At 42.1% G+C, this 27,649-nt stretch overlaps 1 protein-coding gene across 2 annotated transcripts in view; it reads left to right on the top strand.

The window, feature by feature from the left end:
- LOC119969427 (ankyrin repeat domain-containing protein SOWAHC) overlaps window positions 1-27,649 on the top strand; it is a 184,710-nt gene that overhangs the window by 103,636 nt on the left and 53,425 nt on the right. For both annotated transcript variants that reach the window (XM_038803057.1, XM_038803058.1), the window contains exons 7-8: window positions 11,443-11,544; window positions 15,004-15,016. In XM_038803057.1, coding sequence (XP_038658985.1) covers window positions 11,443-11,544; window positions 15,004-15,016 — 115 coding nt within the window. The remainder of the gene's footprint in view (window positions 1-11,442; window positions 11,545-15,003; window positions 15,017-27,649) is intronic.

A 27,649-nucleotide genomic window follows, 5' to 3' on the forward strand; every position in this document is an offset into this window, starting at 1 on the left:
AGGTGAAATGATGCTTTGGTTGAAAAGATGGTCTTTAAATTGATTTTCAGTAAGCTGCAAAGCATCATTTGAAGGTCCAGGAGGTTAATTCTCAGGTGAGCTTGAGTTGAAGCATATTGGGGAAAGCCCTTCTCTTAGTCAGCAATCTCTTACATTTAAGGTTTGTTGTTCATTACTGTGGCTGCTTGGATGCCTAGCAGCTGGTTGATTGCTTTTGGTGGAAACTGGTGAATTTCTCTCCAGTATAGCTTGCTGCTGTTTTTAAAAACCGGCAACAAACATGGCTCTCCATATCCCTATAATTCTGAGGGGGCCATTCGGCGCACCAAGTCTGCATCGATCCACTGAAAGAGCACTCTGCCCAGTTCCCTGCCTATCTCCGTAACCCCACCTAACCTGCACATCTTTGGACTATGGGAGGATACCAAAGCACCTGGAGGAAACCCAAGCAGACATGGGAAGAACGTGCAGTCACGCTAGGCCGGAATCGAACCTGGGTCCCTGGCACTGTGAGACAGCAGTGCTGACTGACCACTGTGCCACTGTACCGCCATCTTACCATGTGGTCTGTTACAAATCTGAAGTCCTTTCCCAAATAAGGTCTGGGTTGATTATACATCCTGTGTGATTCACGAGTGTTTGAGACAGACATTGTCTTTGTATCTGAATGACCCATTCAATTTGAAAATATACTTTTGAATTACTTTCAGGAAAAGGCAGTGAATCAACAGCAGTTTGGAAAATTCCTTTTGTTCCTTGGGAAAGGAGTGTTTTCCAACCACTGCAGGTTAGGTGGATTGGCCATGCTAAATTACCTCTTGGTTCCATGGGTGTGCAAGTTAAGTGAGGTTACGGAGATAGGGGAGTGGGCCGAGGTCGGGTGCTCTTTCAGAGGGTTGGTGCAGACTCGATGGCTGCCTTCTGCACTGTAGGGATTCTATGGAATATAGCATTGAGAAATAAAACAGGAAATTATTTTGTCAAATAGCAATGATTGATTTTGATTTATTGGATTTATTGTCACATGTACCAATTTACAGTGAAAAGTATTGTTCTGCGTACAGTCCAGACAGATCGTTCACAGGCATCGGGTGAAGCATCCAAGTGTAGTACTACTCAGTAGAGAAGATGTATAATGAGATCAATTCAGTCCATAAGATGGTCATTCAGGAGTCTGGTAACAGTGGGGAAGAAACTGTTTTTGAACCTGTTAGTGCGTGTTCTCAGACTTTTGTATCCTGTGCCCAATGGAAGAGAGACCAACCTGGTTGGCAGGGGTTTTTGATTATGCTGTCTGCTTTCCCAAGGGAGCGGGAGGTGTGGACAGAGTCGGTGGATGGGAGGTGCTTTTGTCTGATGGACTGGGCTGTGTTCACGACTCTCTGCAGCTTCTTAAGTTCTTGGGCCGAGCAATTGCCATACCAGGCTGTGATGCAGCCAGGTAGGATGCATTCTATGGTGCATCTGTAAAAATTGGTAAGAACTGATGTGGACATGTCATATTTCCTTAGTTACTGTTGTGCTTTCTTGGTCATAGCGTTGACGAGGGTGGACCAGGACAGGTTGATGGTGATGTGCGCATCCAGGAATTCAGAGCTGTCAACCATCTCCACCTCAGCACCATTGATGCAGACAGGGGTGTGCATGAGACTTTTATTCCTGACGTTAATGACCAGCTCCTTAGTTGTGCTTACGTTGAGGGACCGGTTGTTGATGTCACCACGCCATTAGGTTCCCTATCTCCCTCCTGTACTCTGACGCATTTGTGGGTGTGTGTGGGTGTGTGTGGGGGTGGGTGGGTGGGTGGGTGGGTACGACGGCTGTGCAGGTAGCGCACATAACGATAGCACAAACGTAAGCTATCCCTATTAGTTTTGGACCAGGGAGATGGCACACGTGGGCACCACATTGAATGGTTAACTTAATAACCGTAAACGTTGTGTTGAATAAACTAAATGAGCTTATAAGGGATAACGCCCCTTGTCTTTATAGCCAAGACCTTACCACTCAGGTTTAATCATTTGTTAGAAAAAGGTGTGGTGCCAAAGGACTGGTAGATAGTTTGTCATTTCTAAATTTTTAGAAGGGGGACAGAACATGTTTGGGGAATTATAGACCAGGCAGCTTAACATTGGCAAGAGAAAATTTGTGGAATTCCCACTGAAGAGGAGAATAGAAAAACATCTAGAAATGAGAAATATAATAATGAATCGGCAGCATTGATTTCATAAGGGAAGATCTTGCTTGACCAATTTTATTGAATTCTTAAAGGAGATAACAAGAGAATAGTAGTCATTTCTCTGGATTTTAAAAAGGCATTCAAAGATGCCCCAGAATGGACTAATGCATTGCGTCATGAACGTGGAGCCAGGGGACAAGTGGCAGAATGGATTGCTAGCCAATTTCAGGATAAAAAGCAAAGAATGAGAATAAAGGGGAAGTTATTAAGAGTGGCAAAAGGTAGCGTTCCATCAGAATCGGTGCTGGAACCATTAATGTTGATAAGTTACATGAACGATTTAGACTTTGGAATCCAAAACTTAATTTCTAAATTTGTGGGTGGTCCCAAATGGAGTTAATCAACACTGAGTAGGGTTGCAACAAATTACAGGAGGACATCAATAAGCTTGCAGAGTGGGCAAATAATTGGCAAATGAAATTTGTTGGACACCATTCAGCCCTTCAAGCCTACTCTGACAATCTATAAACCATGGCTCATCTGATTAACACTGATTAAATGTAAGGTAATTATTTTTTGTGCAAAGAATAGGGAGGTCAGTTACTTCTTGGAAGTTGAAAGTCTTGGTGGGGTAAAGGGATCGAAACCGGGTTCACTGTGCCACCCTAGGTGGGGTAAAATGATTAAGGAATTTTGGGGTACAAATGCAATAATTACTACAAATGTTGCAAGTTAACAAAGCCATAAACAAAGCAAACCAAGCACTAGGTTTTACTTTCAGAGGGGTGAATTTAAAAATAAGAAAATTATGATAAATCTGTATTTAATCCTTGTTTGGCTATATCAAAGAGTAATGCGTGCAGTTCTGGTTGCCATATAATAAAATGACAATAGAGGCACTGGAGAGAGCGCAGAGAAGATTTACAAGGATGATAACAGCTATCTACACCACATGGACAACACCAGTTCAAGAAGGCAGATCACCATCAGCTTCTCGAGGGCAATTAGGCAAGGGCAATAAATGCTGGCTTCGCCTGCAGCAGCCGCATCTCATGAACGAATACATTTTAAGAAAATGCCAGAAATGCATGAGTATACGTATCAGGAAGAGTGACAGGCTGGGCTTTGCTTGAAAAAAGAAGGCTACGGGGTTACATTAATAGTGGGTATTATGGGCCAGGGTTTACAGAACATCAAAGTGTATCATGGAGTTCACCTGACCCATAGCTTTAAATAGATTGTGGTTACGTGGAGCACAAGGGCTTACTTTACAGGTGTGACACAACATAGAACTGAAAGTATTTTTAAACCAAACACAAGGTTTATTCTATGAATCCAGTTAACATTTTTAAACACACACAGTTAGCATCTTAGCAACCATCAAATCAATCAAATCTTAGGGGCTGGTTTAGCACACTGGGCTAAATCGCTGGCTTTGAAAGCAGACCAAGGCAGGCCAGCAGCACGGTTCAAAGATGTGCGGGTTAGGTGGATTGGCCATGCTAAATTGCCCGTAGTGTACTAAAAAGTAAGGTTAAGGGGGGTGTTGTTGGGTTACGGGTAAAGGGTGGATACGTGGGTTTGAGTAGGGTGATCATTGCTCGGCACAACATCGAGGGCCGAAGGGCCTGTTCTGTGCTGTACTGTTCTATGTTCTATGTTCTAATTCCCGTACCAGCTTCCCCGAAGAAGCGCTGGAATGTGGCGACTAGGGGCTTTTCACAGTAACTTCATTGAAGCCTAATTGTGACAATAATCGATTTCCATTTCATTTTCATTTCAAATACTCCCCCCAAATAATACAGTACTCTATAAGTAACCCTTAATCTTTCCTTGCAACATCCATAAGACAAATACCCTCTTTAACACAGAGATCAGGTTAAAATTCTTTACTGAGAGCAGTTATCACTGTTAAATTAGTAAGTGATCTGAAGACATTCCTTTCATACAGAAAGAAATCAGAATTACACCTGGTTTTGCTGGATGCAGCTCCCAATCTGCAAAACTAAACTAAACACGGCCTGTAGCTGCAGCCCAAAGCGAAAAGTAAAGCAGACAGACAGCCCAGCTCCAACACACTCTGACATCACTGCAGCGATTTGATAAACCCCATTTCTTAAAGGTACTCTCACATAACAGTGGGGAAGAGCATAACCAGAGGCATCAATGCAAGAAATTCACCGAGAAATCTAATGGAAATTCAGAAGAAATATCTTTACCCAATGAGTGATGAGAATGTTGAACCCAGTAGTACAAGGAGTGATTGAGGTGACTAGAACAGATACATTTAAGGGGAAATTAGACATCCACATGAAGAAGGGAATAGGTGGTTGGGATGGTAGATTTATATGAGAAGAGATGGCGGGACACTCGAGTGGAGTAAAAACACTGGCATGGATGGTTGTGCTGAATGACCTGTTTCTATGTCTTAAATCCAATACACTTTGTAAATAAGTTGTGCAAAATAATTGCTGAGCTTCTATTTCTCCAAATAATTCTCACCCTTCAATAATACGCATTGATCAACTTCATATTGTTTATCCCCATATTATTTTAAAAACAGAATTAGTGCCTGCATTTAAGCTACTTTTTCCTACCGAGTCCTCTACAGCAATTCCATTTACAACAGGCAGATTAATCTGCTTTACAATGGGGTATCTATGCTTTTTGCTGGGTATTTTTGATTTCAGATCATATCTTCTAATGTGATTTTAAATGAACTATTACAAAGGTGCGAAGCCCAAGGCTGGGAGCATATATTTATATTGGCTTGCAGCCAAATTTTAAATTGTATGTATTTAATCAAACTGCCTGGTTGTTAAAGTCAGCCCTAAGCAAAAACAGCTGCCACTGTGTTCAGGTGTGAAACTTGGCACTCTGTTTCAATAAGTCTTGACCTGGACCCTCTGTCCCCAAGGCCACCATCGCCTTGCCTGTTGCTGGGCAGAATCCAATACAACTTCAACTCATTCCGCCTTTCCAGGGCATCTTGTTTTACCTTCATTTAAAAGAGACAATCAAAAAATAATGATCTTATAAAACCTCACGTTTGTACAAAATTCTCCTTTTAAAACGCACTTCTTTCATCAAACTGTTGGTCACCATATCTAATATTGTTTTCTTTGGCTGTACCATTCCATCTTTGACTACTTTTCTGTGATGTACTTGGAATTTTATCTATGGTAAAGGTACTATATCAATGCAAGTTGTCGTTGACAGTAGGTTCACCGAAACTGTTTCCATTAAATGTTTTAATATAATATAAGTGAATTTATAATCAAATATAAAAATAAGGACAAAGTGTGTAACGTAGCAACTGAATTGCATCTGTGTGCCCTGATCTAATTATTCCCTGCCCTCGGCTAAAGACTACTCTTGATCTTGACTCTATGTAATCCCATGGGAAATAAACTACTTATATATATTAAAGTCTTATCTGCATACACTTCCTGTTATGTAACCAGTTCTGTAACAGTTGCATTTGCCACTCCTGCCTTCCAGCACCACCGACCACACTTGGAAGTTATTTTCAGGCTGTAAGTTGAGCACCCTTACCATTACGCTTGCCCTTCAAATGTCCCATGCTGGATAGCACTATTATTCCGCAAAGCTCTGTCACCTAGGCTCATCCTTCTAGGTAAATTTCATTATATGGAATCTATTGCCTGAAAGAGTGGCAGAACCCAAAGCTATTATTATATTCTGTTATATATAACTTCAAGAACTGAATTTGATATATACTTAAAAAAGAAACAAAACATGCAGGGGTACAGGGAAAGTGCCAGGGGTGTGGATATAATAGGATTGTTGGCAAAAGCATATTAAACCTAATGGCCTTCTGTGTTGTATGATTCTATTTTTCTCCTTCCCTGGCCTGCATGAGTCACAGATATAGGTTGTTCGTGACACCGCAAATGCTATTTTAAAAAAATGTCAGTTATCTAAACTGTACACATGTAATCCTGGTAATCATATCACCAAGGTCTGCATTTTCATGTCATTGTCAGGTTGAAATGAATGATTCAGCAGGATTTCATATCCCACTTTCAGGTCAGGCTGCATGCTATCCTAGCTCTACACGAGCACTAAATTAGAATTGCAAACAGGGTCCTGGAGGTGAATGTTTTAGCTGACTATTTTGTAAATTTTTAAAAAATAAAATAAATTTAGAGTTCCCAATTATTTTTTCCAATTAAGGAGCAATTTAGAATGGCCAATCTACCTATCCTGCACATCTTTGGGTTGTGGTAGGGCAGCACGGTGGCCTAGTGGTTAGCACAACCGCCTCACGGCGCTGAGGTCCCAGGTTCGATCCCGGCTCTGGGTCACTGTCCGTGTGGAGTTTGCACATTCTCCCCGTGTCTGCGTGGGTTTCGCCCCCACAACCCAAAAATGTGCAGAGTAGGTGGATTGGCCACGCTAAATTGCCCCTTAATTGGAAAAAATAATTGGGTAATCTAAATTTATATTTTAAAAAAATCTTTGGGTTGTGGGGGTGTAACCCACGCAGACACAGGGAGAATGTGCAAACTCCACACGGACAGTGACCCAGCGCCGGGATCCGAACCCGGGTCCTCAGCGCCGTAGGCAGCAATGTGCCACCGTGCTGCCCCTTTGTAAATATTTTTTGATCAGTTTTGCACCAATCAAGGTGTGAGGATCATGGGGAACAAGACACATTTTTCTTTCAATGTCAGCAACAAGTGCGTTCCTGTTTAATAAATCACTCATCCTTCAGTTTGATAAAATCCATTAATGCAAAACACAGAAGTACACCCTATACTAATACACTTTGTGTCTTCCACGCTAGTCGTTATTTGGTCACTTTAAACTGAGACTGCAAGTTTTTTTCTGTTGCATCACAAAATCTTCATGGTGGAGAAGGAGGCCATTCGACCCATTGCGTCTGCACTGGTTCTTTGAAAGAACATTCTACCTAATCCCACTCCCCTGCCTTTTCCTCTAGCCTTACACATTCTTTATGTTCAGATGACAGTCTAATTCCCTTTGAATACATCCATCAAACCTTCCCTCTCAAAGTTTGTTCCAGGCTCCAACCAAAAATATTTTCCTCACATCACTGTTACTCCTTTTTGCCAATTATTTTGAATTTGTACGTGTTAGTTCTTGATGCTTTGTTGAGTGGGAATAGTTTCTTACTATTGACCCTGTCCGTTCCCCTCAGGATCTTGAATACCTCCAAGTCTCCTCTCAGCCTTCTTTTCTCCAAGGAAAACAGTCCCAATCTCTCCAATCTATCCTCTTTAGTTCTTTACCCTGGAATCATTATTGTGAATCTCCTCTGTATTCTCTCCAATGCATTCACATCCTTCCTCAAGTAGGGTACCCAGAACTGGATACAGTGCTCCAGATGAGGCCTAGCTAGTGTCTTATACAAGTTCAACATGACCTCCTTACTCTCCTACTGAACACTTCTTTGGTTAATAAAGCCTAAGATACAATATGCTTCTTTAATTGCTCTATCAACATGCCCTGCAATCTTCAATGACTTATGTGGAGGTTGTTCTATTCCTGCACCTCCTTTAAAATTTCTTGCACCTCCGTTAAAATTTATTTGATTGTTTTATCCTGTCTTTGCACATTGTTGCTGCAAAATGAATCACCTCACACATCTCTGCATAGAACTTAATCAGCCATTTGTCTGCCCAATCCACCAACATGTCTGTCCTTTTGAAGTTCAAGACCATCCTCATCACAGTTGACAGCATCTCCAGCCTTTACATCATTTGCAAATTTTATCCCTTTTATTCCATGAGCTAGAATTTTACTCGCATATCTGTTGTGCGGCACTCTATTAAATACCTTTTGAAAACCTGTATGCACCACATCAACAGCTTTGCCCTGTTGATACTTCCTCAATAAATGTCCAGCAAGTTAGTTAAACCTAGTTTTCCCTTGATGAACCAATCCATGCTTGTTTTCCTTAATGACCATGCACATCTCTAAATGATTGCTGATTTTTGCCCCAAATTATAATTTCCAGCAATTTCCCTACCACTGAAGTCCAGCTGACTGGACTGCAGTTGCTGGCTTTTTTTGTGCACCCCTCTTTGAACAAGGGTGTAACATTCACAATTCTCCAGTCCTCTGGCACCACCCCTGTATCTGATTATCACTGGTGCCATTCTCACTTCTCTCTGTACCTTCGGATGCATCTCATCTGACCCTGACATCCTATCAATTTTAAGTAACAAAAGCCTTTCTCACAACTCCTTCTTTTCAATTGTAAATTTTCATATTTTTCTTTTGTAACGGTAGATGCAAAGTACTCATTTATTAGCTAGAGTTTAGAAGAATATGGGGGGATCTCCTAGAAACCAATAAAATTCTAACAGGATTAGACAGGGTCGATGTAGGAAGGATGTTCCCGATGGTGCGGGAGTCCAGAACCAGAGGTTACAGTTGAAGGGTAGAGGGTAAACCATTCAGGACTTGGACAAGGAGACATTTCTTCTTCACCCAGAGAGTGGTGAGCCTGTGGAATTCATTATCACAGAAAGCAGTTGAGGCCAAAACATACTCTGTCTTCAAGAAGTTAGATACAGCTCTTGGGGCTAAAGTGATCAAAAGATAAGGGGGAAAACGGGAAAAAGTTACTGAGTTGGATGATCTGCCATGATCATAATGAATAGCGGAGCAGGCTCGAAGAGCCAAATGGCCGACTCTATTCAATGTTTCTAACTATGGAATCCTCTCCAACTCTTCCTTCTCCCCTCCTGTGCAGTTGGGCCACCCATGGTGCCACAAACTTGGATTTTGCCACAGTCCACTGTGGAACCAGCTCACGCACTGTATCCAAAATGGAAAAGCTGTTGGACAGCGAAGTGTTCTCGAGGGATTCCTGCACTACCTGCCTGTTTCTCTCCGATTTACAGATGGCCATCCATTCCTTCTCTGCCTGTTGTATCTTAGCTGCGGTGTGACCAACCTTCTAAGCATGCTATTCATGTGATCCTCAGCCTTCTGGATACATTACAGTAACTAGCCGCTGTTCGAGTTCTGCATCTCTGAGCTCACATTTCTGCAGCTGATGACACTTCCTGCAGATGGGATTGTCAACTACAAACCGGATTGCCTCTTATCCAGACTTATTTCCAGACTAATTTAATCTCTGGTGCTTTAAATTAGTGCAGAGAGAGATAGAATTTACAGTGCAGAAGGAGGCCATTCAGTCCATCGAGCCTGCACCAACCCTTGGAAAGAGTACCCTACTTAAGCCCACACCTCCACCCTCTCGTGTAACCCAGTAACCCCCAACTAACCTTTTTGGACACGAAGGGCAATTTAGCATGGCCAATCCACCTAACCTGCAATCTTTGGACTGTGGGAGGAATCCGGAGCACCTGGAGGAAACCATGCAAACATGTGGAGAACGTACAGACTCTGCATAGACAGTGACCCAAGACTGGAATCGAACCTGGGACCCTGGAGTTGTGAAGCAATTGTGCTAACCACTGTGCTACTCCTGCTTGTTGTGGTTAGATTAATGCTCAGACTCTTAATCTGAAAAGACACCCTAAAGACATGCAAACCCTAAATACAAGATACTTAACTGAATGGTAATGTTTTTCCATTATCAAACCATACAGTTCTTCATTTTGTGTGCTTATTCTATTCGGGTGTATATATGACTCTTATTCTGATAACTATTCTCTAGAAATGCTGTTGCTTCAAGAAAGGAAACGACCGTCCAAATGTTTTGTGTGCTTAACAGAAAGCTTTGTTTTAATATTCATTTCTGTGCACATTTGAAGATGAAACCAGAATCAAACATATTTTATTGCTGTATAAAATCAATGGCCCTCAGTAATTTTATGAAGTTAACTTCTGGTATTGATATTAGATTCCACTTGTCTCTTGCCATGATCCTAATACTCTCTATTGGCAAGAATCGGCCATCTCGCTCTCTCTTCAGTTTTTAGCAGACTTTAGTTGTGGGAAAATGCCTTCCATCTGCTGGTTGGTGTGGCTGAGATCAAGAGTTCAACATCTGACTCATTGATACGAACCTCGATTCAGTATGTCGAGCTCAAATGGCTTGTACTACTGCATATGCCCTCAAAATTTACATTCATTTTATAAGAATGCGGCACGGTGGCACAGTGGTTAGGACAGCTGCCTCACAACTCCAGGGCCCCTTGGTCAATTCCGACCTTGGGTGACTGCAAAGTTTGCACTTTCTCCTAGTGTCTGCGTGGGTTTCCTCTCCGAATGCTCCGGTTTACTCCCACAGTCCAAAAATGTGCAGATTAGGTGAATTGATTATGCTAAATTGCCCCTTGGTGTCCAAAAGGTTAGGTCGGGTTACTGGGTTGTGGAGAGAGGGTTGAGTCGTGGGCTTAAATAGGGTACTTTTTCCAAGGGCCAGTGAGGACTTGATGGGCCAAATAGCCTCCTTCTGCACTGTAAATTCTATGAAGGTTTTGTTGATTCGTTTTTTGTTCTCATAAAGGGGGAAGACTTCTAATAACACTTTCCATTTCCCCTTAGTGTCGGCATCAAGCACTCTTAGTACTGCACCTTTTCGATCTGAGCTCAGTAACTCCCTTCAGCCTCAAAAGCACCTGCAGAGAGTTGCCGGTAAATTTAGAGTCGCATTGTGCAATGGAACCACTGTCTTTGGGAAATGGATGAAATTCTGCAGACGTTGGCAAAAGACTTGCACCTGGCAGAGGGCACTTTAAATTTTGAGGTGGATTTGAACACCAGGCTGACTCTGCATCCATGTTCCCTGTCTGCACATTTTAAACCATTGTTACATCTATTCTCAATTATTACCAGTAACGGTTGGGCTTGCTGTAAGGTTAGGGACCAGGCCATAAATTTTTCTGGACCTCTGTTCACAACATGTTACTGGCATATCTGGGTGGATAAATCCCAACTACAAGAAGCTCCCACGAAAATTAAGTTGGAGAGTTATTGTAATATATAATGCGGTGAAAATTACTGGTGTAAGACTATCTTAATTGTAACGTCAGGAATGGACTTAAGCGTTGATTGTGTCTTACAAAATGGATGTCCAGAGTTGCTAGGTCCAGTCTTATATTACAAGTGGTATCACTTCTCCAAAATTGCTGGTATGGCATGTTTTCGTCCAGGGATGTAATAGTTGTGTGATAAATCAGTTGTCTGGAGAAATCTCCTAAGACTAAATGACAACAAATCTATATCACAAGTAGGATTGTTATCGAATAACCTAACGCATTTTAAATAGTCTATTCTCCATTTTTGATTTCTTGCAGTTGGATCCTTTGGAAAAGGAGTGGCTGAAGTGTGCTGCCAGTGGACATTTAACTGCTTTGTGTGATCTCCTCAGACAAGATCCATCTTTGGCAGCGAAAAAGGTAAACTTTGTTCTGGTTAAATTTAACTCAGTAAGTAGGAGCTAAAAAAATGGCCCAAATATAAATAAATCAAAAATGTAACTATATATAAAGCAGCCATGTAATAATATGGCCTGAAATATGGTGTCAGTGGCAAAGAAATGGCACCTGCCACTGACCTTGGAAAAGTACACCCACAAAGATCTAACAATCTCTGGGGTGGGGATTTTCCCTTTTGCAATGTGCGTTTGAACCTCGGGCCAAGTTGAGTCGATCTCCAGGTGTCCAGCAACAGTATTGCCCCATCAATCAAAATAAATAGCCAGTCACATTGAAGAATGTTGGAGGGCAGAGTGTACTTGACCGAGCATGACATACTTGTCAACAGCTCTGATACTCTACTGGCGAACCTATTCTCCAAGAATAATGATGGGATGCTTCCAGGGACAACTGGGCCTATTATTATATAGATCATGACAGATTCATGTTCAAGTATGTCCCAGGTTATCTCAAACAAGCAGCTGTTCCTGTCCCGATTATTTCCCTGTGCAGGAGCAGCTGAGTACATCGGCTCAGCAAACTGATGAAATTTCTGGTGCACAATTCTATCAAGCAGAGATCACTGTCTTAACAAGGCATACCAGAAAGATATTGAGGAGCACTCCCAGAGCAGTGATATGCTAGCCAAGAATATTCCTCACTCCAGGGCGGCAAAGAAGAGACTAGAATTTAATGTCCAGCATAACCAGGTAGATGCAAAGTTTTGGAGGGTGATGGGATTTTTGTTTTAGATTGCTCTAGCCAAAGTGATTTTGGGAATATAGGAAGCATGAACTGGAAATCTGATAGATCCGCTGAAAAGCACACATCCAGGCATTCCCTGAAATTCTCCCAGCTGGGCAAGCTGTTTGATAGGGTCTTTTTTTTCACACAATGGTTGTAGCTTCAGTAAACAGCGACCATCAGCCAGTACAGAGACAACCGGATGTGGAGCAGCTGTATTGGGTTTGTATTCTTCTGTGAGTCTATCTCATCGGTTGAATTTATTTAGCAACACAACATTACTTAAGAACAAACAAAAGCAACTTAAAATTGAGATTTCTAGTCTAAAATCCAGCAGCATATTCAAGTATACAAAGTTTCAGTTTTGCAACTCGTTAAATACAATACTGATTTAAAATTTCATTAAGGTTGAATCTTCTGTATAATATCCATGTTGCCTTTTCTCAGAATTGTAAACATTGGCCATGCTACATCTAACTTTCCGCTGTACTAGCTGCAGCATGCTCTCATTCAGTTACCAGGAAATTTGCAGGTGAGATGGCACGATGGGATTGGCACACAGGTGCTGAAATTTAAAGCTTGTGTCATCCGTCTTGCCTTTGCAGGAAATTCTGAACCATCAGAAGACTAAAAATAAGGCAAAGAAATTCTAGGCTGTCCTCCGTAGGTTCATGACTGTAATGGTGGCAAGAGTTGGAGGAATTTTTTTAATATATTGCCCTCGTATAGGGGCTGGTTTAGCACACTGGGCTAAATAGCTGACTTTTAAAGCAGACCAAGGTAGGCCACACACAGTTTAATTTCCGTACCAGCCTCTCCGAACAGGCGCCGGAATGTGGCGACTAGGGGCTTTTCACAGTAACTTCATTTGAAGCCTACTTGTGACAATAAGCATTTTTCATTTCATGTTCTCGGATGAACATCTGACTGGCCGAGGAAGAGGATAGATTTGAACATTAGTCTTGTTAGAAGTTACAAGTGTCAGATGAAACTAGTATCAAGCTTGGCCAAGTTGTGCGTTCAGTTTGAGGACTATCAATTGCTGGCTGTGGGATGACAACATAAGCAAGGTATCGTAGGCTACAGGTCCCATGAACTGCTGCCTTCCGGAGGAAACCTGAAGTAAAACCATTTTTTAAAGCTGCGTCTTAGTTGTCGATTGATCTGTTATCTTTGTGCCTCCATTGAAGTGCAGCATTGTAAATAAGTGAAATGGTGAATAAGTGAAATGCCAAAAAAAGCACCAGTTTTCACTGGATTTTTCAATCAATTTTTTGATTGGCGAGGCATTGGTAAATAATTAATTACATTTGAGTGCGGGGAAAGATGATGGACGGGATTCTTTGTCCCCGGGACACCCGTAATGCATTCCCCGGTGGGACGGAAAATCAGGTGTCGGGGCAAAATTGGAATTGGCGTGAACACAAACTCAAATGCCATTCTCTGACCTTCTCGCTGGTGGTATGAACGAGTTTCACGCCGCACGCCAGCAGGAGCAAGGAAATAAATGCCAATAGGATCCCCTTGTATTCCACGCCAGGCATAAATTTGCAAGGCAAGGAATACTGAGATGCATTCCACTTTGCGACAACAAGGGAATTGTAAAACAAGTGCAATTCAGCTCCGGCGGGAGAACATAGGGTGGGATTCTCTGGTTGGCGATGCCAAAATTGCGTTCAGCAATCGGTCGGAGAATCCCCATTTGAGCGCCTAAATTGGGGGCGGCACCACTTTTACAATGCTCCACCCCCTCAAATACGGCATACTCTGGGAGTATGGGCGATGGGCCGAGTTCCCGACGGCGCAGAACATAGAACAGTACAGCACAGAACAGGCCCTTCGGCCCTCGATGTTGTGCCGAGCAATGATCACCATACTCAAACCCACGTATCCACCCTATACCCGTAACCCAACAACCCCCCCCCCACCTTACTTTTTAGGACACTACGGGCAATTTAGCATGGCCAATCCACCTAACCCGCACATCTTTGGACTGTGGGAGGAAACCGAAGCACCCGGAGGAAACCCACGCACACACTTGTGTTTTATTTTTCGTGGAGCCCGCGTAGCAGCTGCAGACTGTGTCCAGCACCGCCACAGTCTGGGGGGAGCCGTTCTACTGGCAGTGATACATTTGGCGGGGGCTGGGGGTAGTCCGCGAGGCTGGTTACAGGTGGACAGATTTTGGCAGGACAGGTCCCCGTGCGGACGGCGCCATGTTGCACGGCGTGGTTGCTGCAGGTCGCCATCATGTGCATGCGCGGCCACGGACCCAGCACTTCTCCGGCAGTGTCCGCAGGTAAAGCCGGGGCTTTGTGCTGGTATCCCCTCCCACCGGACGGAGGATCAGTGCAACTGTTGCGCCGTTTCCTCTGGTGTAAAACACCACAGTTCCCACGCCAGCGTCAGCACTTAGTATGCAAATGGAAGAATCCAGCAATAGTCTCCCAAATGGAGAATCCAGCCCAATGTGCTTACACAGTGCTTGTGTTTATGGAGAGGGCATAAACCCCATTCTGACCAGGATTATCACGCAAATTCAACATCCATTGGCTGCATTAAGTATTTGTATTGTGCTGAAAGCTTGGTTATTGTTCCACATGTCATTTCAGTAATAGAATGGGAAGAAAATAATGCATCTGTTAAATACTGAAATTTTCTCTCTTCCATATAAACATTTCTGATGAAAATATAAAGGACTTCACATCTGTAAGTGACCATGTTTATACCTCTGGCTTTTACTTGGAATGCTGAATGTATCATTTAAAATCTTTGAACACTAAGTCAATATATTTAGTGAGCAACTGCAACAAGCTAGACAAGTGAGATGATTGACAAGCTTAACAAAATATTGCTACATTGTAGAGTTAAGTTACAAATGTATGAATGAATTAGTTTAATATTAATTTGTACTTTGTCTGAACATTTTTATCTCAGCTTCTTTGTTTTTAAGTGAATTTTGCTAAGGCTATTAAGTCCCCTTGATCTGTCTAACCTTTGACAAAAGAAATAGGAACAAGAATCGACCATTTGGCCCCCTTGAGCCTGCTTCACCAGTCAATACAATCATGGTTGATCTGATGTATCCTTAACTTCACCGCCTGTCCCTATAAAATAACTTCCTTGGTGATCAAAAATATGTTTCACACAGACTTGAATATATTCAGCAAGGGCAGCATGGTGGTGCAGTGGTTAGCACTGCTGCCTCACGGCGACGAGGTCCCAGATTCAATCCCGGTCTGGGTCCCTGTCCGTGTGAAGTTTGCACATTCTCCCCGTGTTTGCGTGGGTTTCGCCCCCCGCAACCCAAAGATGTGCAGGGTTGGTGGATTGGCCACGCTAAATTGCTCCTTAATTGGAATAAATGAATTGGGTACTCTAAATTTATGAATAAAAAAATATATATTCAGTAATCCAATTTCCACTATTCTCTGTAGAAGATAGTTCCAGACACTAAAGACTCTGAGAAGAAAATCCTCCTCGGCTCCACTGTAAATGGGAACCTCCTTATTTTTAAACTGTGCCCGCTTTCTATATTCCCGCACGGGGAAAAATCCTGTCCTGGCAAGCTCCCTCAGAATCTTTTTATGTTTCAATAAGATAACTTCGCATTCTTCTGAACATCAACCTCTGACCTGCACTACCTTTCCTCATAAGGCACCCCCTTCAGTCAGGGAATCAGTGAGTGTAGCTTCTCTGAATTGCCTCTGATGCAAGTATGTCCTTCCTTAACTAAGGTGACCAAAACTACACATTGTATTCTAGTTGTGGTGTCACTAAGGTCTTGTATAGTTGACGAACAACTTCTCCACTTTTATACTCCATCTTCCTTGTAATAAAGGTCAATATTCCGATTGTTGCCTTAATTATTTGCTGTCCCTGCATGCTGACTTTTTGATTTGCATACAAGCATACTGGATCCCTCTGTACTAATGCATTCTGCAGTTATCCATTTATATACTCTTTTACTTTTAATTCTTCCTGCCAAAGTCACATTTTCCACATTGTACTCCATCTGTGTTCTTTATATCATCCTCACAAAGAGGATTTCCTCCCTATCTTTGTATTGCGTGCAAAATTGGCCTCCATTTGACACTGGTCATTGTCCCCCATAATAATTTAATGCAAGTATTCACTTCTTCCCTCCATTGGCACTGAGCATTCTAACACTACAAATTCCCATATTAAAATTCTAAAATAGTGTTAATATTAATAGCTAGTTAGAGCTAAATATTAGATATGTAAACAAAACAAAAAGCCTGAAGGTAAGTTGCCGAACACTCCATCTGCAGCCATTGGTTTCCATTCATATTTTGTGAATATTTCAAAATTATAACAAGTGGCCAACAGACACTTTTATTAACCTAACTTATCTACTTTTTGAAATAGTGTTCAAGTATTAAATTAGAATTCCTGGAAATTTAATTAGTTTATCTGATAACTTTATTTGAATTTGTCTGCAGATCTCTCAAAGTTCCAAATCATTTACCAGATGAATAAATTCTGGATTTGCTGACCGATCTTGTTTTACATTTTATTTCTGAAATAAACTGCCCAGGCCAAGTAAATAAAGTGAATGCGCTTCATAAATCTGAAGGCTAATGAAATTGTTTCTGAAAGATGTCCAGATAAATTCACATTGAAAACATCCAGGGAAAGAGACTGAACCTGGCTCTGATTTTACATGATGCACAATAAAGGCAGCAACTGAATACACATTAACATTTGATTTTTAAACTACTTTAAAACTTTGTGTAAGATCCATGACTATACATTCAGAATATTGTCATTCAAAAGCTCGAACACATACAGACTGAAATTTGCCTGTCTGGCAATTATTGATAAATTTCAATTATTAAATACACATTTAATTTCCTTTTATCGTTGTAATCAAAATGTGGTTATTTATCAAATTAGTTTTTCAAAAAGGCCCCCAAAAAAGGCATCTAAATTACCATGGGATTGGGTAGAATAGATTGATGTTTATAATTACATTTACATGGAAGGGATAAGCACTACTTTAAATCAACTTGGAGTGGCAGCTGCTCCTGTTTGTTACCTAGCCACCTGCTGAACCTGCAGTGTCACTTTATCAGTTAAATGGCTTAGAACCTAAGCGATCTAACAGTAATGATGGGAACTAGGGGAGTGTTTTGCTGGAGCCCAAGTCAGGTCTATTAAATGTCAGAATGCTATATCACAACAATCTGAATGACTCAAACCTCTGGTTGCTTTTGAGAATGTTTCAAGCTTGGTCCAGTTCGATTGACAATGAATCAACAATGATATTGTTTCAGTAGAGGATTTGAGGACATGACTTTGCTGTTAGGATCCGAAAAGTTCTAAGTATTTAGTATGAACTGAATAATGTTCTGAGTGTTAAATAATTCCATATTGGCTAAACATATTAATGACTTTTCTAAGAGTTTTAACTTCACTAAATATATTTTTATTTTCCTCCTGCACTGTCTATATGAAATGAATTCTCCTGTTTTTGATTCCAATGACCATGAAACAATCTGCCTGATGTTAGGGGGTAAGTAACTGACCAAAGATATTCAACAATATGTAAAAATCTGATGATTGTCTTTCGGCTTCTTTGGTTCAGGATCGGATGGCAATGGAATACATTTTAATTAAAAACTGTTGCATTTTAGACTTATTTCATGCTAACACAATTGAAAAGTTTTTTCATTTATTAATAAATCAATTTGTTTAAACTAGAGATGTACTTTGTAGTAAAACATTCTTATCTAATTCTATTTACCAAAATGTTGTATTTTTACTTGATATTAGAACAATTTATTGCTGGCTTGCATTAACCAGCAGTTAAACAGAGTGCTTTGTGGCCTGCAGAAAACTTTTATTTAATATTAATTGCTGTTTTTCATTTGAAAAGTTAATTTCACATTCCCTCTTTGTGCCTTGAAAACACATGGAAAGAGAGACACTGATCATATCAAAAGGAAATGGCTTATTTGCATGTTGCTTTGTGAGTTTGCCAATGCTAAAGAGAATATTAGGATCTTGTGAAAGTCTTAACTGTGTTTCAAAGGTCGTGAGCCCTGACATTAGCTCCAATCTTTACTGCTTCTTTGTCTAAGAAATTTCTCATGGTCTCCTAAATCCTTTTTTTATATTTGTGGCTCAATGTAGATAACCCACATGTCCTCCATGTCCTGCACACTTACTTCAGCCTCAGCAGCCTTTTTTCTCTTCTAGTCTGTGTATTAATGTAAGTCAACCTTTAGGCTGGCTCCAGTAATCCCTTGCAGTCATGTTTTTATTTTTAAAGTTATGAAATTTATCTGATTGTGGGCAACTTTTAAGTTTAACAGATATTTAGGGAGGGTGAATGAAAGGCAGCGACAGCAAATATTCATGAAATTAAAGAAGAGTCTGATTTACAAGAACTGAAGGAAAGGAAAATATTACAAAAATATAGGCATTAAAAGTTGTGGTCGGTACATATAAACGTGGTTATTTTACTTCACTATTATTTTATGATCACTTAATGTGTTGCATTAAAGCCCTCGGTGTCATTTTTTAGTTGCAGCACTCACCTAAATTATTTATTTTAATTTGATCATATTAAGATTCCTATAACATCATGTAATGCATCTTTATAGAACATATCACAAAGTAGGTAAGTATCAACATTAAAGACTTGCGTTATCCTCTTGACTGCTCATGTTTGTTTAGCATTCATTGGATCAGTTCAGACTACTTCTAATTAACATTAGCATCTTTACGCTATTAAAAACAGATGTAGACGAATAATGAATAAGTTTAGGGCTACTATTGGGCGTGGGGGCTTTTTATTGTGAAAATCTAAAATTAAAACAGGGTATTCTAAAATAAATAAAGATGATTAGCTGTTGAAAGGGACAAGTCCAGGTAACATTGTTTTGAGAATAATCCTTCAACAGATCTCTAAACCGTTTGCCGAGCACTTCCATACAGCTATTGGCTGAACCTGTTCACAGCCAGCTTTTTCTGTGAGTTTTATTAAATTAATTTAATCAGTTTATATTCTAGTGATAAGATTTGCAGATGGAATGACACCATTTAAATCATAATTTAAAGCAGTTTACCATTTTGATTCTATTGCAAGCATCAAAAGGTAATGAAGCCCGTTAGCAAGTGTAGCAGTTAATCTTGAAATATTTTGAAAGTGATCTTTTAATGCTTACCTCTGTAACTGTAAGAAAGAGAAACTCTGGTGAAGGCATGCCCTCTCAATTCCCGGCTTGGATCCAGAACAAAATTAGCCTGCCCCTTTAGAGATCGTCAATTCCAGACCAGCACCGTAGTCCAAACTCGGTGATGGCCAGCTTCCCTCATGTACCTCCTGTTGAGATCTCTGCAGAGATTTTCAGGCCTTTCTTTAGGGACGGTACTGCTGCCTCACAGCACCAGGGACCCGGGTTTGATTCTCACCTTCGGTGACTGTGGAATTTGCATGTTCTTCCTATGTCTGCGTGGGTCTCCTCCCACAGTCCAAAAATGTGCAGGTGAGGTGGATTGGTTATGCTAAATTGCCCCTTAGTGGCTAAAGATGTGTAGGTTAGGTTAAGGATTATTGGGATAGGACAAGGAAGTGGGCTTGGGTGGAGTACTCTTTCAAAGGGTCAGTGCAGACCTGACTGGCCGAATGGCCTCCTGCACTCTAGGGATTCTATGATTCTTCCAACTCTTGCATCGATCTTTCAATTTACATAGAATTTACAGTGCAGAAGGAGGCCATTCGGCCCATCGAGTCTGCACCGGCTCTTGGAAAGAGCATCCTACCCAAGGTCAACACCTCCACCCTATCCCCATAACCCAGTAACCCCACCCAACACTAAGGGAAATCTTGGACACTAAGGGCAATTTATCATGGCCAATCCACCTAACCTGCACATCTTTGGACTGTGGGAGGAAACCGGAGCACCCGGAGGAAACCCACGCACACACGGGGAGGATGTGCAGACTCCACACAGACAGTGACCCAAGCCGGAATCGAACCTGGGACCCTGGAGCTGTGAAGCGATTGCGCTATCCACAATGTTACCATGCTGCCAATTTAATTAAATCTTCCTTGTTTTTTAGGGACTCAGGCACAAAGTGGAAGTGGGGCTTGACTAAGTTGGTGGAGATTGGAGTAACTGAGGGGGGGGGGGGGGGGGGGGGGGGGGGGGGGTGCTATCACTGGGAAGGAGGAAATGGAGCAACAAACAAATGGAGCAAGAAAAGGGAAAGAATGTAAACATAGAATGCATATGTAGATCATGAATGACAATAGGTGAGAAGAAAAGTAAGGAGGGAATAGCAAGGGAAAGGAGAAAGGGTTGAAATATTTGGAAGAATGCCCACAACAAATGTTATTGTGCCAATAAGGAAGAAATTAATGATTTTTGGTTCATCACCAAAGCAGAGTACTGGTGAGGACAGAATTTCCAGTTCAAAGAAATGAAGCATAGACCCAGAAATCACAGAGTGTGTCTCACTATTGGAAATCCATTTGACTATCTCAAAGGGCTGAGTCAAGGGGATCTTGTTTAAAAAGACACTGGAAGATTCACCCTTGTGGGGTCAGGAAGAAGAGATCCTGGTAAAGCTAGGGGGGGCTTGGGACTTTAAAAACTAGGCCACGTTGCTGATAAAAGTGCTATCTAAGATATAAATATTGCATAGGGTTTCTGGTTCCGTTAAGAAGTTGTAGGCGAAACCTTTTCTATAGTTCAGTGTATTAGTTGCCAATTTAATAGCATTTAGTCCATGTTGATCTTAGTTTGTTGAAGTAAGTAGTGCAGTGTGATGTGTGTTGAAATTCATTTCTCTTTTTAAAAGTTATCAATCTCTATGGGAATTATAGCAGTTGATGGGTGAAATGGACCTGGTGAGAATTAGGACATGGGCAATGATCTCAGTTTTACCGAAGATACAACGTGGTGGGTATAATGGGAGAGGCCAATCAATAGTGTGCTGAAATGGTCAAGTCTAAAATTAACAAAAGCACAAGCGAGGGCTTCAGCAATAGATGAGCTGAGGCAAGGGTGAAGTGCACAACATTACAGCAGTGGAAATAGCTGATCTCTGTGATGACGCGGTTACTTTGTTAGAAGCTCTTCTTGGGGTAAAATCTCACATCCAAGGTTGTGGACGGTCTGTCTGGTTTAATCTCTGAATGTTATCAGAGTGAAGGATGCAGTTGGTCAAGTTTGGCGAACATCCTAGTCAGCACGGTGATGCACTGCTGCCTCATGGCGTCGAGGTCCCAGGTTCTATCCTGTCACTGTCCGAGTGCAGTTTGCACATTCTCCCCATGTTTGCGTGGGTTTCACCCCCACAACCCAAAGATGTGCAGGGTAGGTGGATTGGCCTCACTAAATTGCCCATTAATTGGAAAAAACAAATTGGGTATTCTAAATTTTGGGGGCAATAAAGAGTTTGAAGAACATTCAAAGACAAATGTTTGTGTTTGAAGTATTGTTTGGAGGAAAATTTTTCTCATTTAGTACTGGATGTTTAACATGCAGTGCGGTGGTGGAGCTGGCTGTCATCACCATAAATGGGCTGGATTTTAGAGGGCGAGATGGGATGTATCCCCGCCCCTCTGCCCAACCAAAAAATCCACAGCCTGCCCACCCAAATCCTAGCTTTTCACAGCAATATTACGCTGAGTCAGTGTGGGATTTCTGCCTCCACCTAGGAGGAACGAGAGAGCTGCCAGTCAGTCAGATTGACTGGCAGATTTTTAGGCCCAGCAGTACCAGAATAGAGCAGTGGCCACTGCTGGAAATACCAGATGTCCCGAAAGAAGTGGTGCCATGGAAACCAGATTTCGGGTAAATATGGGAAAACTGGATGGTCTCACTGTCAGAACCCAGCGAAGAGTGATGGGGGTAGGGAGCTGTAATTTCAAAGTTGGGTGAGGAGGTTTAAAAGGAGAGTACTTTCTTGTACGAGGATGGGAATGTTGCTGTCAGTGAACCTCCTCCTTAGGGATGGGCAGGCCATCTGTTTTATTTTAAGAGCTCCCCCTTGTTCTGATAACCGGGGTGTGGGGGTTTGGGTGTGCAATAACATTGTTTTCAGATTATGGCGTCGAGGCATGTAGATGAGAAGTGGGGGAAAACCAATGATAGATACTTGGTGGATCTCAGAGGTAACAGTATGAACCCAGAAAGAGAAACCATTGCAGATGATCATTTGGCTAAGATTAGATCGTTAAGAATGAAACCAGCTGAATGCAGTCCCACCCAGCTGAACTATGGTGCAAAGTGTGGAGGCGGGTTGTGTGGTCAACCAAGTCAGAAGCTGAAGACAGATCGAAAGGGATGAAGAGAGATAGTTTACCTTTGGTACAGTTGCGTGAGATGTCTTTTCTGACTTTTGATGAGAGCCATTTCAGTACTGTGGCAACCCTGGATGGAACCCTAATTGGAGAGATTCAGATTTGGGGATCCGAGAAAGATTAGCACGAATTTGGGTGGTGAAACCACATTAGAGAACTCTGTAGAGGCAAGGGACGTTCGACTTGGAGTAGTGGTTTGGAAAATATAGGGAACAAGGACCGATTGTTTTTTTTTTTAACAGGGGTGGGTGTTGATGTCAGGTTTGTAGGAGAGAGGGAATTATACCAAAGGAAAAAGAACTGTTAATATTATCAGCTAGCACGAGAGTCTGGAAGGTAAGTTGGGTGGTCAGCATTTTAGTGGAGATAGAGAGCAGGAAGTGGGTCTCATTGACAAGTTGAACTCAGGAGATCAAAAGGGAAGGTTGAAGAGAAACTAAAGAAATATGCACGTTCAGGGCTGGGGCAGAGGGTGAGCAGGGAGAGAATTGGGCGAAGGTGAAGGGAAGCAGCAGTGGCAGCTGAAAGGGTGGCCTTAGTGTTACTAACAAAGAAGTTCCATGAGTTCCTTGCAATTGTTGGTGATGTGAGTGAAAGTGACAGAGATTGAAGTTGGTTTGCAGTAGAGAAAAGACGATGGTGATAAATCTGATATATGTTGATCAAGTAAGCAGATTACATACGAGAGATTCCTGCCCTGCACCAAAAGCTTGATTATTGTATACAAACTTGAGTGTCAGTGAGAACAAAACCTTTTTCTTTTATAAAAGAAAACAGGAATACCTTTTTCTTTTGTAGATTTTACTTGGTTAAATTTGCAAACACCAAATTTGTTAATATTCTGAACAAGATATAAAGATGACAGTCCATTTTTTACTGATGCCGATAGGTCAAATGTATCACTCTGAGTATCATAATTATCAACCTAAAACCTGGACCATGACCTCGTATAACTTTTTAACTTAACTATTTTTAAGTTATGGACCTCATATTTTGAACTTGACATTTAGGGCAGGATTCTCCAGTCATCCAGCCACCTGTTTCTCGGTGGCACGTTGTTCAGTGGGATTCTCTACTCCTGCCACTTGTCAATGGGATTTCCTATTGAAGTCACCCCATGCTGTCGGGAAGCTACGGACAGTAGTGCGTTGCCAGCGGGAAATTAGAATCCCAATGGCCGGAGAATTCCGGCATTATTTGTTTTAAACTGTCCTCACTATTTTCCCATTTTCTTCCTCCCAACCATATCCAATTTCCTCTCTTGCCCCGCCCCTCCCCACCAATCCGAATCTCCAAACCTTTCCTAATGTGACCATGCGCTAAGAAATTCATGATTCACTTAGAATCGATTGCTCTCCAGTGGAAAGAAAATAAAGCCAATTCAAAAGAAGAAAATAGTACCTGAGGTGAGAGCGGAATTAAGCATGTGAAGTGGATACAGGCAGAAAGAGACAGACTGAGCAGAAGATGTGCAGAGAAGGGCCAGATGTACGTCATTTGGAAGAAAAGTTACGAAGCACAGGACAGACTTTCAGAAGGAATGGGAAAATTTGAAGATGGACAGAAAGAAACAAGAGAAACCTATATTTAAGCCACCAAGAAAGGAGGAGGGTTGAATGAATAAATAACATTGGAAACAAGATTTAAATTTTGCGAGAGTTCCATATATATATATATAGAAAGAATACAAATTTTATTGTTTTTCTGTAAAACTATAATTCTCAACTAAATTTTTATTTTTTAAACCAAATATTGTGGGAAGAATTCATCTTTATACTTGTCTAATGATGTTAAATCTGAATATTAGTTTTTGTTTACAAGTTTGGGCTGAGAGCACAGATCAAGAACTCTGATAATGCAGGAATTCCCAATATACACTACTGGCAGGCAAGGCTATATTCCAAGAGTACTAACTAGTAAAATAACCCCTTGTGTACTGCTATTTTTGATAATCTTTGCATTGATTACAGTGAATTAGAGCCTGTATATAATTACATCTTGAAAATACAAGTTGTTAACTGAGACTTTTTGTGCAGCACATAGACTTTTTTTACATGTAAAACCTTCAATATAGAGCAAATATTAAAATATATATTTGTATGTTGTGCTCATTTTGATACTCATGGTTTTTTTTCTATTCTCCCATATCAATTGCAATTTGCTTTTCATCCATGAATGGTGGATCATCTCTTCATTGATGGAAATTATGGTGCTTCACAATAGTTTGTAAGTATTATTTTGCACAAAATAAGAAATGTTATAGCTAATGAAGGGAAATGATCAGAAAAGTCAAAATACTGTCTTTTGTTTAGTTCTGAGCAATTTTTACAGTCCACTAAAGCAAGTTTTGGTCATACTCCAATTCTCTCAGCCTAGCATTCAACTGCAGTTTAAATGCCCACAAATATCTTCATCCTTCAAATGAGATGTTAAACTTTCCCCAGTGCATCTTTTTTGTAGCTTGGTGACATCCGGGTGTGGTGTGAATATTATTAGAAATCCTCTGCGTGTGATCTCTGTACATTTTGCCGTTCTGGCTGTATGTTCCATTATTATGTTTGCCTTTTTGCATTGCTATTTATATCACCACATTGAACAATAACATTTATAAATCTAATATTACTCCCATATCTAATATTGTTTGATTATACTTCTTTAGTTGGGTGCATTACATCTCCGATTTTGCCACTGTCTAATACTTTACAATTGTTGACATTACATGTTATTTGTTTGGCCAATTATGAAACCATTTTAAATTCTTCAGCGAACCATTAATTTCATCTACTGTCTGTTAAGTGAAACTATCAGCGATTCAGTAATTCAGCAATACAGTAATTATGAAACCACAAGCCAAAAGGATTTACAGCGTGCAGTTTACTAAAGGGCTCTCTACCCCTTTGCATTGTGAACCAGGCCAATTTGGAAATTCAGGATAGACTTTGCATAGAGGGGGAAGAGTAAGAGAATTTGGAGGCCAATGTTAAATGGTTCCAGGTCAGATAAATTTTGAAGTTAATGGTACGGTGACTTACCAGCCTGCAATTGAAATCCAAAAATCTAGGGACCAAAGAAATGTAATATAATTAATTTAAAGCAGAATTTCTTCTTTCAGTGTGGTTAAAAAAGGGGCACTGCTCGTGACAAATAACTTTAACTGTCTGTTAGAACTGACCAACTTCGGGTCAGGAGAGGGAGATAGGGGAACTCCCGATGAGGAGGGCTTAGGGGAGCTTTAGGTATCTTGGGGTCCACGTGGCTAGGACCTGGGGGGCTATGCATAGGCTTAACTTTTCGAGGCTGGTGGGGCAGATGGAGGAGGAGTTTAGGAGGTGGGATGTGCTGCCGCTCTCGTTGGCGGGCAGGGTCCAGTCGGTTAAAATGACAGTGCTCCCGAGGTTTTTGTTTCTTTTCCAGTGCCTCCCCATGTTGATCCTGAAGGCTTTTTTTAGAAGGGTGAATAAGTCGATTCTGGGATTTGTGTGGGCGCGGAAGGCCCCGAGAGTAAGGAGGGTATTTTTGGAGCGAAGAAGGGAGGTAGGGGGCCTGGCGCTGCCCAACCTGTGTGGATATTATTGGGCGGCGAACGTGGCGATAATTCGCAGGTGGGTGACGGAAGGGGAGGGTGACGCATGGAAGAGACTGGAGGTGGCATCCTGATGCGGGTACGAGTCTGGAGGCCTTGGTGACGGCCCCACTTCCACTCCCCCTGACAAAGTACTCCACGAGTCCGGTGGTGGTTGCGTTTCTCAAAATCTGGGGACAGTGGAGGCGGCATAGGGGGGAAGTGAACGCCTCCGTTTGGGCCCCGATACGGGGCAATCACCGTTTTGCGCCAGGGAGAACGGGTGGGGGATTTGGGAGTTGGCACAGGGCAGGCATCAGACAGTTTGGGGACCTCTTCGTGGATGGGAAGTTCGCGACTCTGGAGGAGCTGGTGGGGAAGTGGAACCTCCCCCCGGGAACGCTTTTAGGTATATGCAGGTCAGGGACTTTGTTAAGAGGCAGGTGGAGGAGTTTCCGCGGCTGCCGCCAAGGGGGGTGCAGGACAGGGTGCTTTCGGGGACGTGGGTCGGGGAGGGGAAGATCTCGGCTATTTACCAACTGATGCAGGAGGAGGAGGAGGCCTCAGTAGATGAGCTCAAAGCGAAATGGGAGGAAGAGCTAGGGGAAGAGATTGAGGATGGGATGTGGTCGGACGCCCTGGAAAGGGTGAATTCTTCCTCCTCTTGCACACGGCTCAGCCTAATTCAGCTGAAGGTGCTGCACAGGGCTCACATGACGGGGCAAGGATGAGCCGGTTTTTCTGAGGGGAAGACAGGTGTGGGAGGTGTTCGGGTGGCCCGGCAAACCACACCCATATGTTTTGGGCATGCCCGGCTCTGGAGGGGTTTTGGAAGAGGGTGGCGGGGATTTTGTTGGAAGTGGTTGGGTCTAGGGTCAGGCCGGGCTGGGGGCTCGCGATCTTTGGGGTAGCTTCGGAGCCGGGAGTGCAGGAGGCGAGAGAGGCCGGCATTCTGGCCTTTGCGTCTCTAGTCGCCCGGCGCAGGATTCTGTTACAGTGGAGGGATAGGCGGCCCCCGAGTTCGGAGACCTGGGTCAACGACATGGCTGGATTCATCAAGTTGGAGAGGATGAAATTTGCCCTGAGGGGGTCAGTACAGGGGTACAGGGGTTCTTTTGGCGGTGGCAGCCCTTTGTCGATTTCCTGCCGATTGTCAATGGTAACCCACACGCCGCTAATAGTGCTAAATTCAGTTATGGCAATGTCATTGAATGGTGTGATGGTTAGGTTCTGTCTTGTTGGACATGGTTATTACCTGGCAAAAAATAAAAGCAAATTACTGCGGATGCTGGAATCTGAAATGAAAGGAAAATGCTGGAAAATCTCAGCAAGTCTGGCAGCATCTGTAAGGAGAGAAAAGAGCTAACGTTTCAAGTCCGATGACTCTTTGTCAAAGCTAGCTTTGTCAAAGTGTAGCTTTGACAAAGAGTCATCGGACTCGA

The sequence above is a fragment of the Scyliorhinus canicula genome, chromosome 7, assembly GCF_902713615.1.
Source record: "Scyliorhinus canicula chromosome 7, sScyCan1.1, whole genome shotgun sequence".
In the NCBI taxonomy this organism is placed as follows: domain Eukaryota; kingdom Metazoa; phylum Chordata; class Chondrichthyes; order Carcharhiniformes; family Scyliorhinidae; genus Scyliorhinus; species Scyliorhinus canicula.